Raw genomic sequence first — 12411 nt, 5'->3', positions numbered from 1 at the left:
GTGTATCAAACATCGTAACGTAACTGGGTAACTATAAAGGTGCTCTATAGGTATCTCCGATTGTGTCTGTTGAGTTGGCATGGATGAAGAGAGCGATTTGTCACTCTGTGTGACGGAGAGGTATCTCACGACCCACTCCGTAATACAACATCACAACAAGCTTGCAAGCAATGTGACTAAAGAGTTAGCCACGGGATCTTGTATTACGTAATGAGTAAACAGACTTTGTCGATAACGTGATTGAATTAGATATAGAGATACCCATGACCGAATTTCGGGGAAGTAACATACCGATGAACAAAGGGAACTGTATACGGGATTGATTGAATCCTTGAAATCGTGGTTCGACCGATAATGATCTTCGTAGAATATGTAGGAACCAATATGGCCATCCATGTCCCGCTATTGGTTATTGATTGTAGAGTTGTCTTGATCATGTCTGCATAGTTCTCGAACCCACAGGGTGTGCACACTTAAGGTTCGGTGATGATTTAGAATTAATGAGTTATGTATGGTGGTAACCGAAAGTTGTTCGGAGTCCCGGATGAGATCCCGGACGTCACGAGGAGCTCCGGAATGGTTTGGGGGTAAAAATTGATATATTGGACGGTATCCAGAAGGATTCCGGAATTCATCGGAAGAGTTTCGGATGTTTTCGAAAATGTTCTCGCATGTGGATACTTTGTTTGGGCCAAGGGGTAAGTCCCACGGGGCTTTAGGTCGATGCAAAAGGAAGTTTTGCAGAGGTCGTAGTCGAGACGCTGGGGACCGTGGCGTCTGGCCCTAGATACCGAAGACCATGGCGTCTGGTGCGGGAATCCGGGTAGGAATCTTCCTTACGTTCCAAACCGACTTTTGGGAGGCCCTCTCCCCAAGTTACGACTCGAGGGCTCAACATATAAATTGAGGAGCAGGGATAGCCCCTAGAACACAAGTTTTAGAGCGTCCTCTAGTTGATCTAGTTCTAGTTCTAGTCGGTCCTAGTTGACTAATCAGAGCTAGCCCTAGCTACCTCTAATCCTCATATTTAGAAGTTCAGTGTGGTTCTAATCTCCTTCCTCGAGTTCATCCTCTCCTTTAATCCCGTTGTGTTTGGCGAAGCCCTGCGGAAATAGCTTCACCATGAGCAACACCACACCGTCGTGCTGCCGAAACTCATCTATTACTTCACCCGTCTTGCTGGATCAAGATGGCGAAGAAGTCATCGAGCCGTATGTGTGCTGAACGCAGAGGTGTCGTCCGTTCGGCGCTAGATCGGGACGGATCGCGATTGGATCGTGAAGACGTACGACTACATTAACCGCGTTATATACGCTTTCGTTTAGCGATCTATAAGGGTATGTAGATGTACTCCCCCTCTCGTAGATGTTAGTCTCCATAGATTGATATGGGTGAGCGTAGGAAATTTTTTGTTTCCCATGCGATGTTCTCCAACACATAGCTGCAGACCTAGTCTGAGTCCTGAACTGAGTAGTCGTAGGAAGAGTCGAATCATCATCATCACTGCTAGAGCAAGGTGTATGCATTCCATCAACTTCATGCTTGAGTTGCTCAGCAGTTGTAGCCAACTCCGTCACTTTGACATCCAGCTCATGGAATTTAGTCTCCACGATCCTCTCAAGGCTCTTTTGGTTCACCAAAATGTCAGAAATGCTCTTTTCCATCCCTTGGATGGTGCTGACAAGAAACGAGATTTGCTCCTCTCTGGATCTCAGCTGTGGTGTTGTAGCTGATCTGGCTGCCTCTGCGTTTGCTGCATGTGCCTGCTGACGAGCTGTAGCTGAGCTGGGATGGCTAGGGTCCATCACAACTTCGTTGTCTTCGAACTCTGGCTGAAGTGGCAGGTGTGGACGATTAAGTTGATATGCATGCTTCTCAATCTTGGCATTGATGAGCATCTGAATGTATGGTGCATATCCACAAGATCTCTTGTAGTCAGCATATGTCCTCCTGACTGTCTCAACTATCACATCCATCACTCTGGTCCTTGTGTGGGAGTCTATGTGGTGCAGCATGTTGATGGAATACCCTCTCATCATCTTATCATCTCCTGATTTGGGCATCATGGTGTATCTCATAATGGTGTTAGTTGTTGGTATTCATGCTTGCAGTAAGTAGACAAAGCCAAACTTATCTGTCTTCCGATATTGTTGAGGCACTGGATTGTACATGTTTCCAAACGACATAGAAACGCCAAGGCCTTTGACACTGTTGTCCGAGGCATGGAAACGCTAGGGTCAATGGCGTTTCCAGAAACGACATCTATTTTAGCGTGTGGCCTGCCACGTATGCATGCTCGGTCTGACACTGGGCAAGGGCAGAAACGCTATCTAACTCGGTTTTTTATGTTGGACAGTGACATCATGGGCTATGACGTTGTCAAAAATGTAAGATCGTGAAATACTTCATATACTTCATATCGAGTTCAGTTTGTGACAAAAATCTAAGGTTAGAATAGTGATTTCCTCTTTTCATGAGACGCTCTGAAACGTTCAACCCGTTGACACTTGACACTGATAGACTGACAGCACACGCATGCATGCCATGCCATTCAAGCAAGCCTCTCGCTCCCACTGTTTTGGTCCTTAGCTATGCCTGCGACTATTCTATTCTAATGGTACGTAAAAGAAAAAAAAAATGGGAGGAATCAAAGGCACGCATCTGACCTCCGGGAAACAAACAAGCACGTCCAGCTGCCCCATCCACAAGGTACGACAAGCAGTCGCTCTGGACCCATGGCCCAAAGTCAAAACCCATCACAACATGCTCTCACAAGTATTGCATTGCACTCACCATGATGCACTCACCTGCTTTGCCTTGTCGCATGTACCATCGATGTTTCCAAAAAACAAGTAAACAAGATTCATGTGTTCCCTCTTCACAATGGAGTGCATGCATACGATACAGTCGTGGTGCCATCGAATCATAGTCTGAAATTTGAACACTATTCCTTTCCGGTTTATAGGGCAGGCAGGCATGCATCATAGGCAGGGAGTAGCTCAGACACAAAGAATATAGAGACAGGATGGGGTTCGAAATCTAAACACCGAATATATATAGACAGTGGCATCCATGAAAACATGAGCTCTGGGGAATACCCTACCCATGCCCATCGAGCGAGCTAGCATTGACCCAAGTATGTTGATCGATGCGCGCGGATGTCGTTCCCCGTGATGTCAAAGAGAATTACTGTATGCGACAGGGAGATGATCCAAGCTGATCGCCATGGATGCCGTGCATGCATGGAGCTCATTAATCTATTCCATGAGCAGATAAGCAAAAACAATCCCCACTTAACTAACATCCGCTTAGCTAATCTCAACCCAACTGCGTCGTTGTCGTTGGACCTTAGCCGGACCGGTTCGTATATCTAAATCCTGGTCGCGTACGACCGATGCTACGCCAGTATGGATGAGAGGAGCAGGTGGGGTTAAGTCAAACGGCGTGGTATCACATGAAGAGCTTTAGATTTTTCCTTTTTCTTTTTTCTATAAGAGCAAGTATAATAAGGTACAGTCAGCAGGTTGTAAGGATTAAAATACTATATTTTTATTGAGTTGGATGAAAGAGAAGAGGAGAGAGAAGGGAAACGGGCTCTTCGTGAAGAGTCAGCTCTAACACGTGCTTCAAGGTGCTTTGTGAGAATGAAAGGTGGGCCATATATGATAAAAATAGTACTCTTTTATAGTTAACTATTGTACAAAGAGTATAGCCAAAAAGAGTACTACTTTTATCATATATGGCCCACCTTTCATTCTCACAAAGCACCTAGGAGCACGTGCTAGAGTCGGCTCTTCACGAAGAGCCCGCTTCCCTTCTCTCTCATCTTCTCTCTCATCCAACTCAACAAAAATCTTAACAAAAATATAGTATTTTAATCCTTACAGCCTGCTGACTGTACCTTATTGTACTTGCTCTAAGAGGATGGATCCATCTGACGTGTCATGCATGTGCGTGCGTGCGTGGAAGTGTTAAACAATGTACGGCGGTGGGTGCTTACCGCAAGGCGAGATCAGCGTGCCATCATACATAAATCAGCCATTTTCTTGTGACATGCCAAACAAAAATTCCCATCGTTTAGAGCGTCTCTTGCGGCTGGCTGCGAGTTCAGCGGGACCGGAAAGATTGACCTGAGGACGTACGTACGTTCTCGTCTACTTGTTCCCAAAAGAAGATCACATAAACTTTGAAGGGCTTTTCAGCGTTCCAGTGGACCCTGACCTAGCCAAGGCAAGAACATATCAAGACCTAGCTACCCATCCATCAAATCCATGATCCATTCATACATAATCCATGGCTAAAGCCCAATACGAGCAGTAGATTATTAAATTTACCGCGTGTAGGTAGTGGAGGCAGACGAGCACCGGCTGGAGCCGACCGGCGTCACGGGAAGTCGTCGCTCGCGGCACTGGATCACGAGGGAATGCCCCTCATGGGATGTCGTCTCGCCACCTGATTAAACTAAAACCCATGCCGAACTGCCTATATCGTACTGAAGTGTATCATCATACTATCATATGTGCATGCCATCGTCTTCCCAGCCACTGCGACTGCGCGTACTACTAGTTTAATCGATCGGCACAGTCAGTCAGTCAGTCAGCTTGCGTTCGATTTGCATAACCCCGCTGTGCTGTGTTGACTAATGACTAGTAGTGTGTGCGGTTGGAGTTTTAATTGGGGTGGTTGTCCCGGGCAGCTGCTTGCTGGTGTATTTTTCAGCGCTGACAAACCGGCCGAATCCGTCAACCTTGCTCAGCTTTCGCGCAGCGATCGATCATGTGGGACGAGTATAATATCATCGGTGTGCGGTGCTGATATATTCAGAGCTCGATGAGACCGCTGGAAGATATGCATGCATGGTGATTAACCGCAGAGGGAAACGCCGAGCTTGTCTGTCGAAGGGAAATGACTGACGCCGCGCCGCCGGTGCTTGGATCCGTCGGTCGAGCGCAGCGGCGGCCACCGGAGCCGGCGGCGTGGAGGATCAGCATGCCGTGCCGTGCGGTTGGTCGTGTTTGGAATACGCATTTGGACGGACGGGCCCGTGCTCGGGGTCATCGTCGGCGTCGCCGTCGTCGAGGAGGGATCGCGACGTCACCCGATTGTCGCCTACGATCCGTGCATATGCCTCCGTGACTGCGAGAACATATAGTATAATATACTGCTACGATCATGTACAAATCAGCACTGTTAAAAGAGAAGGAATATGTTCTTACCTCGTCGGTGAAAAGAGCCGGGAAGAAGGCGACGGTAAGAAAGTGTGTCGTCCGTCGTCTGAACAAAAAACAAGGAATAAATCTCGAGGAGACCAAAAGATATATTCGGAATTCCATTCCCTCGCGGCGAAGGAAAAAAGAAACCAGGATCACTTGCGATCGAAGCAGGATCTCCACCAGAGACGGGAATAAAAACAGAGTAGAAATGAGAGACGAGAAGAAGTTTGGCGATCGACGAGCCGACGGCGATCTCCTCTAGATGTTCCTCCGAGTAAACTGAACCGAGCCGCTGATCAGACGGCAGCCACCGCTAATAAAGCTACTGATTGAAGAGCAGTAGCGCTGGTTAATTAATCGCCTGATGTTGGCCTCAGTGCTTGGCGCGTGCTGCCGATGGCATCAGAGTGAGCGAGCGAGCAACAGCGTAGGCATAGTCGCATAGTAGATGATAATAGATGGACGGGACAGGTCGATGGGATCCTGCGCTCTGTTCGCCGTCCATTTTCAGTCTGGGTGAATTGGCTAATTCTGGCGGTGAGATCTTTGGCAGGAGATCCCGGCGAGAGCGACGGCGAGCCAGCCCGAGCGCGCCATTCCCGCGAGCTGCTCCACTGAGTAGTAGTAGACTAGTAGTAGTAACTTGGTTGCCTTTCCACTTTTGTTGGTGCCGGTCTGATTGGACCCCCGCTAATCACGGTAGCTTGTTCGTGCTGTGCATTACTTTAACACAGTCTCGCATTACACAGACTAGTAGTACAGTACACTAATACCGTATGATTTATTTACTGCTGTTGAGAAGTTCGTGATAGTGTCATGCAAATCAGTGGCGGCCTAGCTCTAGCGTGTGTGCATCAGTCTGACCGGCAGCACGTCGGAATCTCAGGAGCGGCTGCCAGCCATCCACGCCGCGTGTCCCCACTCCGCCTGCCCGTGCCGTACACGAGGGGGGCGAGACCGGCTTGTTCCTGTACGGCTGGGGTTGGTAGCGCCGGTCAGTCAGCGGAAGCATGGCCACGGCGCATGCCGGTCCAGCGCACCGTCAAGCCCATCATTCGGTGTGCGGAACTGCGAGCCCAGCCAGCTCGCTCGCCGGTGGCCGCCGCGCACACGCACCGTCCGTACGTGCTTAGCGAAAAGCGCGGCATGGGGAGCCGGCTGCGTGCTTTGCGGCCGGCCATTGGCCATGCACCGCGTCGGCGTCGAACGTGCGCGCCACTCGCCGCGCGCTTGAGATGGTATGTTGGGTCTTGTGCTGGGCGCGGCCGGTTCGCGGCGCTGGGAGCTCTGCCCTGTGTGCGCACGCAGCTGGGGTTTGGGTTGGGACGGGTCCTCGGGTTGACTCCAGCTCGATCTGGTACAGCTACAGGGACGGAGGGGCCCCGCGGGTGGCGGTGGAGTCCGACACCGGGACATGCCGAGGCCGCGCGCGCGGCCCCGCCACCCCCCGCGCACGCCGACACCGCCCGATGCCGATGCCGATGCCGATGCGCCCACGCGTTTTCCCGCGGGACCTCCCCGCGCTGCGTCCACCATGCCCGTCTCCGCCTATATACACCTACCTCGCTGCCCCATTCCCACTCCCCCAACACCACCCTTCCCCTCCCAAACCGCTCCCTCCTCATCCTCCTGTACTGCACTCACACACTAGCTGGGCGGCATCCGAACTTCGAACGTGCTTCACTTCTCGCTTGATCATCACCAGCCTTGCCGTATGGACGCCATGTCGTGCCTGGCGCCGCCGACGCAGGCGCAGTTCCTCTCGGCCTCCACCTCGCCGGGGGCGGCATACTACGCCGACGCCGCCATCGCGCGGGCGCTGCACTTCTCGACCATGCCCGAGTACGAGTACGAGTACGACTACTCCCCGGCAGCCTCCTCCCCGTCCTCCGCGTCGGCGCCCTCCTCCTCGTCCCTCCTCGCGGACTTCCCCTACGGCGCGGGCGATGGCAGCAGCTGGTTCGCCTCCACGGCCGCACCGCCGACGGTGTCGCTCACCTGCGACTCGGTGCTCGTCTCCTCCGACGCCACGCCGCCGCGGCCGCCGTCCACCCCGGCCGCCGCCATCAGCGCCGCGGCGAACAAGAGGCGGGCGGGCGTGGGCCCCAACGCGGGGCGCGCCGGGAAGCGTCGGGCGCGGGCGTCGAAGCGGGCGCCGACCACGTACATCAGCACCGACCCCGCCAACTTCCGGCTCATGGTGCAGCACGTCACCGGCGTCCAGGCCGAGCCGGGCGCCGCCGACGGCAGCGGGCCGTTCGACCTGTCGTCCGGCGCGGCGCTGCTGGGCTGCCACGCGTCGTCCGACGCCGACGCGGACGCTGCGGCGCTCCACCGCCACCACCAACAGCAGCTGGCGCAGCAGCAGTGCTACCCGACGCTGGACTCGTGGAGCGTCCTCTACGAGAGCAGCCAGCAGATGCTCTAGCCGATCCAGCTCCGCTGCATGTACCCATCCCATGCATCATTAACCATGAGTAGTACTAGTCGTAGATTGCTGATTAATTACGGCTAGTGTTCATCTTTTGCCCGGTGCCTGCCTAATTAATGTATACGTACGTACGTATGCACGTATTTCTTTCCACTTTTCGTTGCCCAATCTATCCGTCCAGAGCCAGGGGAAAATGCTGTCGGGGTAAAACGCACAGCACCCACCGATAATCGACCAGCGTGCACATGTGTCGATGTCTTGGCCGGAGCGACGTGTACGTGGTTGGATCGACGACTGCTGTAGAGGAGGGGAGACGGTGACCCGGCCCGGCTTCTGCTCCGTACGTTCTCGCGCTGCAAAATCAGAGCTGTCAGTCTCAGTCGTGCCGTTCCAGCATCGTTCTAGAAAGAAAGAAAGAAAGAAAGCGGCCGGTGGGCGAGACGGACGACCCGGTCCGCCGTGCCGATTCATTCGGCTCGCACCGCACTCGCCGCCCGGCAGGTCGCAGATGGCGTGTGGCATCGCTGGTCGCGGTGGGGTGGACGGTCGAGATTTTGTTTGGTCTGAGGAGATCCATGTAAACAAGCGAGCAATCATGGCGGATTTTGCCTTTTGTTCTAGACTTACTTTCTCGTTTCGTTCACTGTGAAGATTTGATTTGAGCTCCACTGACGTCCTTACCAATCCACGGCGGGCCGGCCGGCGTCTTTTTCCCTTCCCCTTTCAGAGTAGCTTTTCGGTCGACAGAAAACGCGCGCGGTGGGCTCCGCCGACGGCGACGGAGAGGTCGAGATCGGTGGATCCCTACCACGTCCGACCATTTTACGTACTCCTATACTGCTTGCGCAAAAGCTGCTGGCTCTAAACCCATTAGTTCGGCCAATGGACTGAAACCATTTGGTCATAATTACAGCAAAGATCCAGCAGATCCTCCTGACTTTACATGAAAAACAGGGGAACTTTCTTTCTATCATGCTCGAGAAAAAAAGATGACAAAGATACACTGTAAAAACTTCACATGAAAGAGGGGCACTTTCTTTTGCATCACGCTTCTGTAACGCTTAACGGTGTGCAATTCACCTTAGATAACCATCCAAATTACTAAGAAATAAGCCTAACATAATGATGGTTGTCTAACATTCGTGTATGCAAATTTGAATTTCTGCCACTGCAAAGATGACACCCTGAAAGATGCCCATCCAAAGATTGTAACTAGATATTTGCCATTCTAATCCTGTAAGTGTTCCTCAAAAGATTGCGCTAGCCATATTTGAATACTTTCCTCGCATTACGTCACCTGAACTGTCTAATTAGTCTCTGGGTTTTGGGAAATATTTCTCTTCATATATGTGTTCAATAACGATAAGTCGGTCACTGTTCCCGCATATTGACCCTTTTACTGCGACTAAAAGTGTTGGCTTGTCCCCTGGCTTGCTAAAAAAATAGTGCCTAAATGCTTGGCTTGCTGATTCGGGCTAAATCCCAGCTTCGCAAAATGATTGTACCAGCGGTTGTTCTACGTGAGTGCATACAGGGAATTAAACCAGGCCATGAGAGGATAATATGATAACTATTCCTGCATTTTCTGTTCAAGGCCTGAATGTGTGCAACAAGTGTTATTTCGCTGTAGGACGGAAGATAACCATAATATTGGTCTTCCGTTTGGGACTAATGTGATGAGTGTTGCTGAAGTGTAGTTAAATGACACTTCACACAAATTCAATAGTGTCTTTCTCCACGTCCTCGGCTCTTCACGTTGCTCCGGGTGAAAACCTGATCCTCGGGATTGTGCGGTGGCGACTTTCAATGTCGTGCCCTTCTTGAAGGCACCGCTTTGGAGTCCATGTTTCTTCACTGTCCCGCTTCACTTCTCGGTGGCCAGGTCTCGAGAGGTCCTCATCGGCCCCAAGTAATTCCTTTTGTCTCATCTGTAGTGTGCTTGGTGGTCGATTGGGTAGTGTTGCGGTGCATCGGCATCCTTGTATCTTGTCTTGGGTGTGTGTGTTGTGTGGGGTGGTGACACGTTGTATCCGGATATGTGTCTCTCTGGTCGTTGCTTTATATGTAAAACGGGGCGAAAGCCTTTTTCGGTATAACCACCAAAAGATAATCAAAAGAAGCTAATCCTGAAACATGAAGGTACTCGTGGGGCTTTTAGTTGCTAATCTGAATTCTCGGCAGTTCGATACAAGATTATCTCAGTCACAATAGAGTAGAGATTCCAGCACTCCCAGAAGTGAATCTTCGAAGCAAACATATATAGTAAAAGTCTAAATTAACATAATCCACAAAAAAACTATTCAAGCTTGCGGCATAAACTAGAGCATACACCAAACAAACATTCGTCCATATAAAATTTAAGAACACCCTTTTTTGGGAGAAGGAAAAAATCAAACTCTTTTTATTGACAAATTTCACTTTGTCTTACTCTTGCCCAGTGGAATGATGAACATATAGTTTCAGAGGGGAAAAGGAAAAGAGTGAACATACAGTTTCATTTTGGAATCCCCAGGTTCTGCCATTTTTCATGGATTTCTCACTCACAAAGTCACGATAGAGTAGAGAGATTCCATTACTCCCAAATTATGTAGTCTCCAACACATTTACTCGGTGTTTTCATGCTGCAGTTAATAGCAGCAATTCAGTATATAGTACAACCTCAGTCTCAGACTCTCAATGCTAAATACGGATGCATTAAAAATGAATCTTAGAAGCAAACATGTATAGTGAAATCTGAATTCGAACATTATTGTCAATCTTACAAAAAATATTCAACTTTGCAGCACAAACTCGAGCATAAACCAAGTAAGCATTCATCGGTATAAAATTTAAGAATACCCTTTTTTGATGAGTAGAAAAAAGAAATTAAGTTTTTTTTTCTTGACAAGATTTACTTTGCCTTACCCACTGGAATGATGTTTCCTTTTCCCCTCTGTCTTGACAATTCAGCTGAATCATGTTCTATTTGTTTCCTTTGCTCGACCGCATTAGCTCTCCACCTCTCTACCATCCGATTGATATGGCTTAAAAAGTTCCTCTTTCCATCAACAATTTGCAGGACCGTAACAGGCATACAATTTTCGGCGAGGAACTTGGCAAAGGAAACCTCAAAGCTATTCATCTCCTTGAACACAAACTCCAACTTGACATTTTTCAGATGATTCCTCAAGCAATTGAATTCAAAACCGCTCAAGCCCGGGAGCTCTGGAACATCTAAGGAACGACCGGTGTCACCATCGATCATGGCCATTATCTCCTTGGTGTAGCGCCTCTTGAACAAGTCCAGTGACACATCAAAATGCGGTGGCACCACATCCTTTGTAACAACTCCATAGCGGTTTTGGTTAACAATCCGAATCTGCAAATCTTGGATCATAGGGCAGCACTGGAGCAGATTGGCAACGGCAGTAGCTGTGTCATTTCTTCGGCCTTGGTCACATGGCCCTTCAAGCTCCAGCCTTTCTAGACTGAGCAGCATGACCAAGTGCTCATGCTCCGCGTCCTTGGTCACGGCAATGCCATAGATGTTTGGCACCTTCAATTTAAGGATCTTGGCGTGTTGAAACTTGCGTATGATTCGCCAGAAAGCACCGAACCATGGCTTCTCTGTCTCATTGTACCTACATGGCCTGGGGGTTATAGCCAACTCAACCTGTGCCAACTCGGGTGTGGGCGATTTCATGGAGAAATCTAGGAGTCCTCCATCGTACTTGAAGTTTCGCAAACATGGCGCGTCGAGCTCAATGACTTTATCGGTACCAAACCCTAGATCGGCAAGCTTAACGGTGGTGACGCTTGGGCAGTGGAGCGTGAAACGACCGTCCCTGGTGTCGAGGGAAGATAAAAAATCATGGGAGTCGATATGCAGACTGCCTAGGCACGGCAGATCACGGATGAAGTCCTCAAGATCCTTCATCCGGGAAGAGCACTTGTGAAGGCGGAGTACCGAGAGGCGTGGGAGGAGGACGGTGGCGCTCGGTGGCCGGGGCAGATTGATCCTTGTGCAGGCGAGGTCCAGAACCCGGAGGGTGTTACCGGGTAACACGCCAAGGTCCAGATCATATAGGTACAGTAATAGCCGCTCGCCGGAGCAAAAACCAAGGCGTAGCTCCTCGATACGCCGAAGCTCCTCGGCGGCGAGCAGGGCAACCAGCAGGTCGGAGCAACCCCACGTGGAGGCGGAGGTGATGACGGTGGCGCTCATGACTTCATCGCAGTACATGTCACTAGGTCCTTCCACGAACAGCGAGAGCTTCCTGACGGGGCACCGGCCGGCCGCGCGAAGGGCGGCGCCGGCGTCGGAGAAGAACCGATCCGTGAGCTGAGAGGCTCCTAGGCCGCGGTAGGACCTGGAGTCCAGGTTGAGGGCGTCCGTGCTCAGCCAGAGCGAGCGCCATCGCCGGGAGAGCACGGAGGTACATGCGGCGTCCTTGGTGGATAGGAAGGAGATGACGGAGACGAGCATATCGTCGGAGAGGCCGGAGAAACGATCGGCGGCGGCCATCGGGTTTGCCCAAGGGAAAGCGTCGCCAAACCGATCCTCCTTTTCCTTTTTTTCGAGGGATTCCTTCTTTTTTCTAGAAGAAAAACGTCGGCAACGCACTGTCTTTGAAGCTTATGCGCTGGGCCGGCCCGGTAACGTGGTGATTACCTTAGTTTTTCCCCAGTATTTTCCGTTGGTGGGTTTTTGGATGGTCGACCGACTCTGTTTTCGGGCAGTCGATTTCTGTTTCCTACCCTAACAGCCGCCATGGAAAAAACCTTAGA

General features: G+C 50.8%; 2 protein-coding genes across 2 annotated transcripts; one reads left to right on the top strand and one right to left on the bottom strand.

Annotated features, from left to right (window-relative positions):
* The first annotated feature begins 6809 nt into the window (after positions 1 to 6809).
* On the top strand, positions 6810 to 7797 carry LOC123429422 (calmodulin-binding protein 25-like). The gene has a single exon (XM_045113456.1). The coding sequence runs from the start codon at positions 6928 to 6930 to the stop codon at positions 7639 to 7641; it is 714 nt and encodes a 237-aa protein (XP_044969391.1). The 5' UTR covers positions 6810 to 6927; the 3' UTR covers positions 7642 to 7797.
* A 2737-nt stretch (positions 7798 to 10534) lies between these two features.
* LOC123425219 lies at positions 10535 to 12148 on the bottom strand. Its single transcript, XM_045108892.1, has one exon. The coding sequence runs from the start codon at positions 12146 to 12148 to the stop codon at positions 10535 to 10537; it is 1614 nt and encodes a 537-aa protein (XP_044964827.1).
* Between the last annotated feature and the right edge of the window lie 263 nt (positions 12149 to 12411).

Source organism: Hordeum vulgare, chromosome 2H, assembly GCF_904849725.1.
Source record: "Hordeum vulgare subsp. vulgare chromosome 2H, MorexV3_pseudomolecules_assembly, whole genome shotgun sequence".
Classification (NCBI taxonomy): domain Eukaryota; kingdom Viridiplantae; phylum Streptophyta; class Magnoliopsida; order Poales; family Poaceae; genus Hordeum; species Hordeum vulgare.
This window is presented reverse-complemented; position numbering and strand designations above follow the sequence as displayed.

Excerpts from the sequence above, each read along its gene's own strand:
- LOC123429422 (XM_045113456.1), top strand. The coding sequence starts at position 6,928 with ATGGACGCCATGTCGTGCCTGGCGCCGCCGACGCAGGCGCAGTTCCTC.
- LOC123425219 (XM_045108892.1), bottom strand. The coding sequence starts at position 12,148 with ATGGCCGCCGCCGATCGTTTCTCCGGCCTCTCCGACGATATGCTCGTC.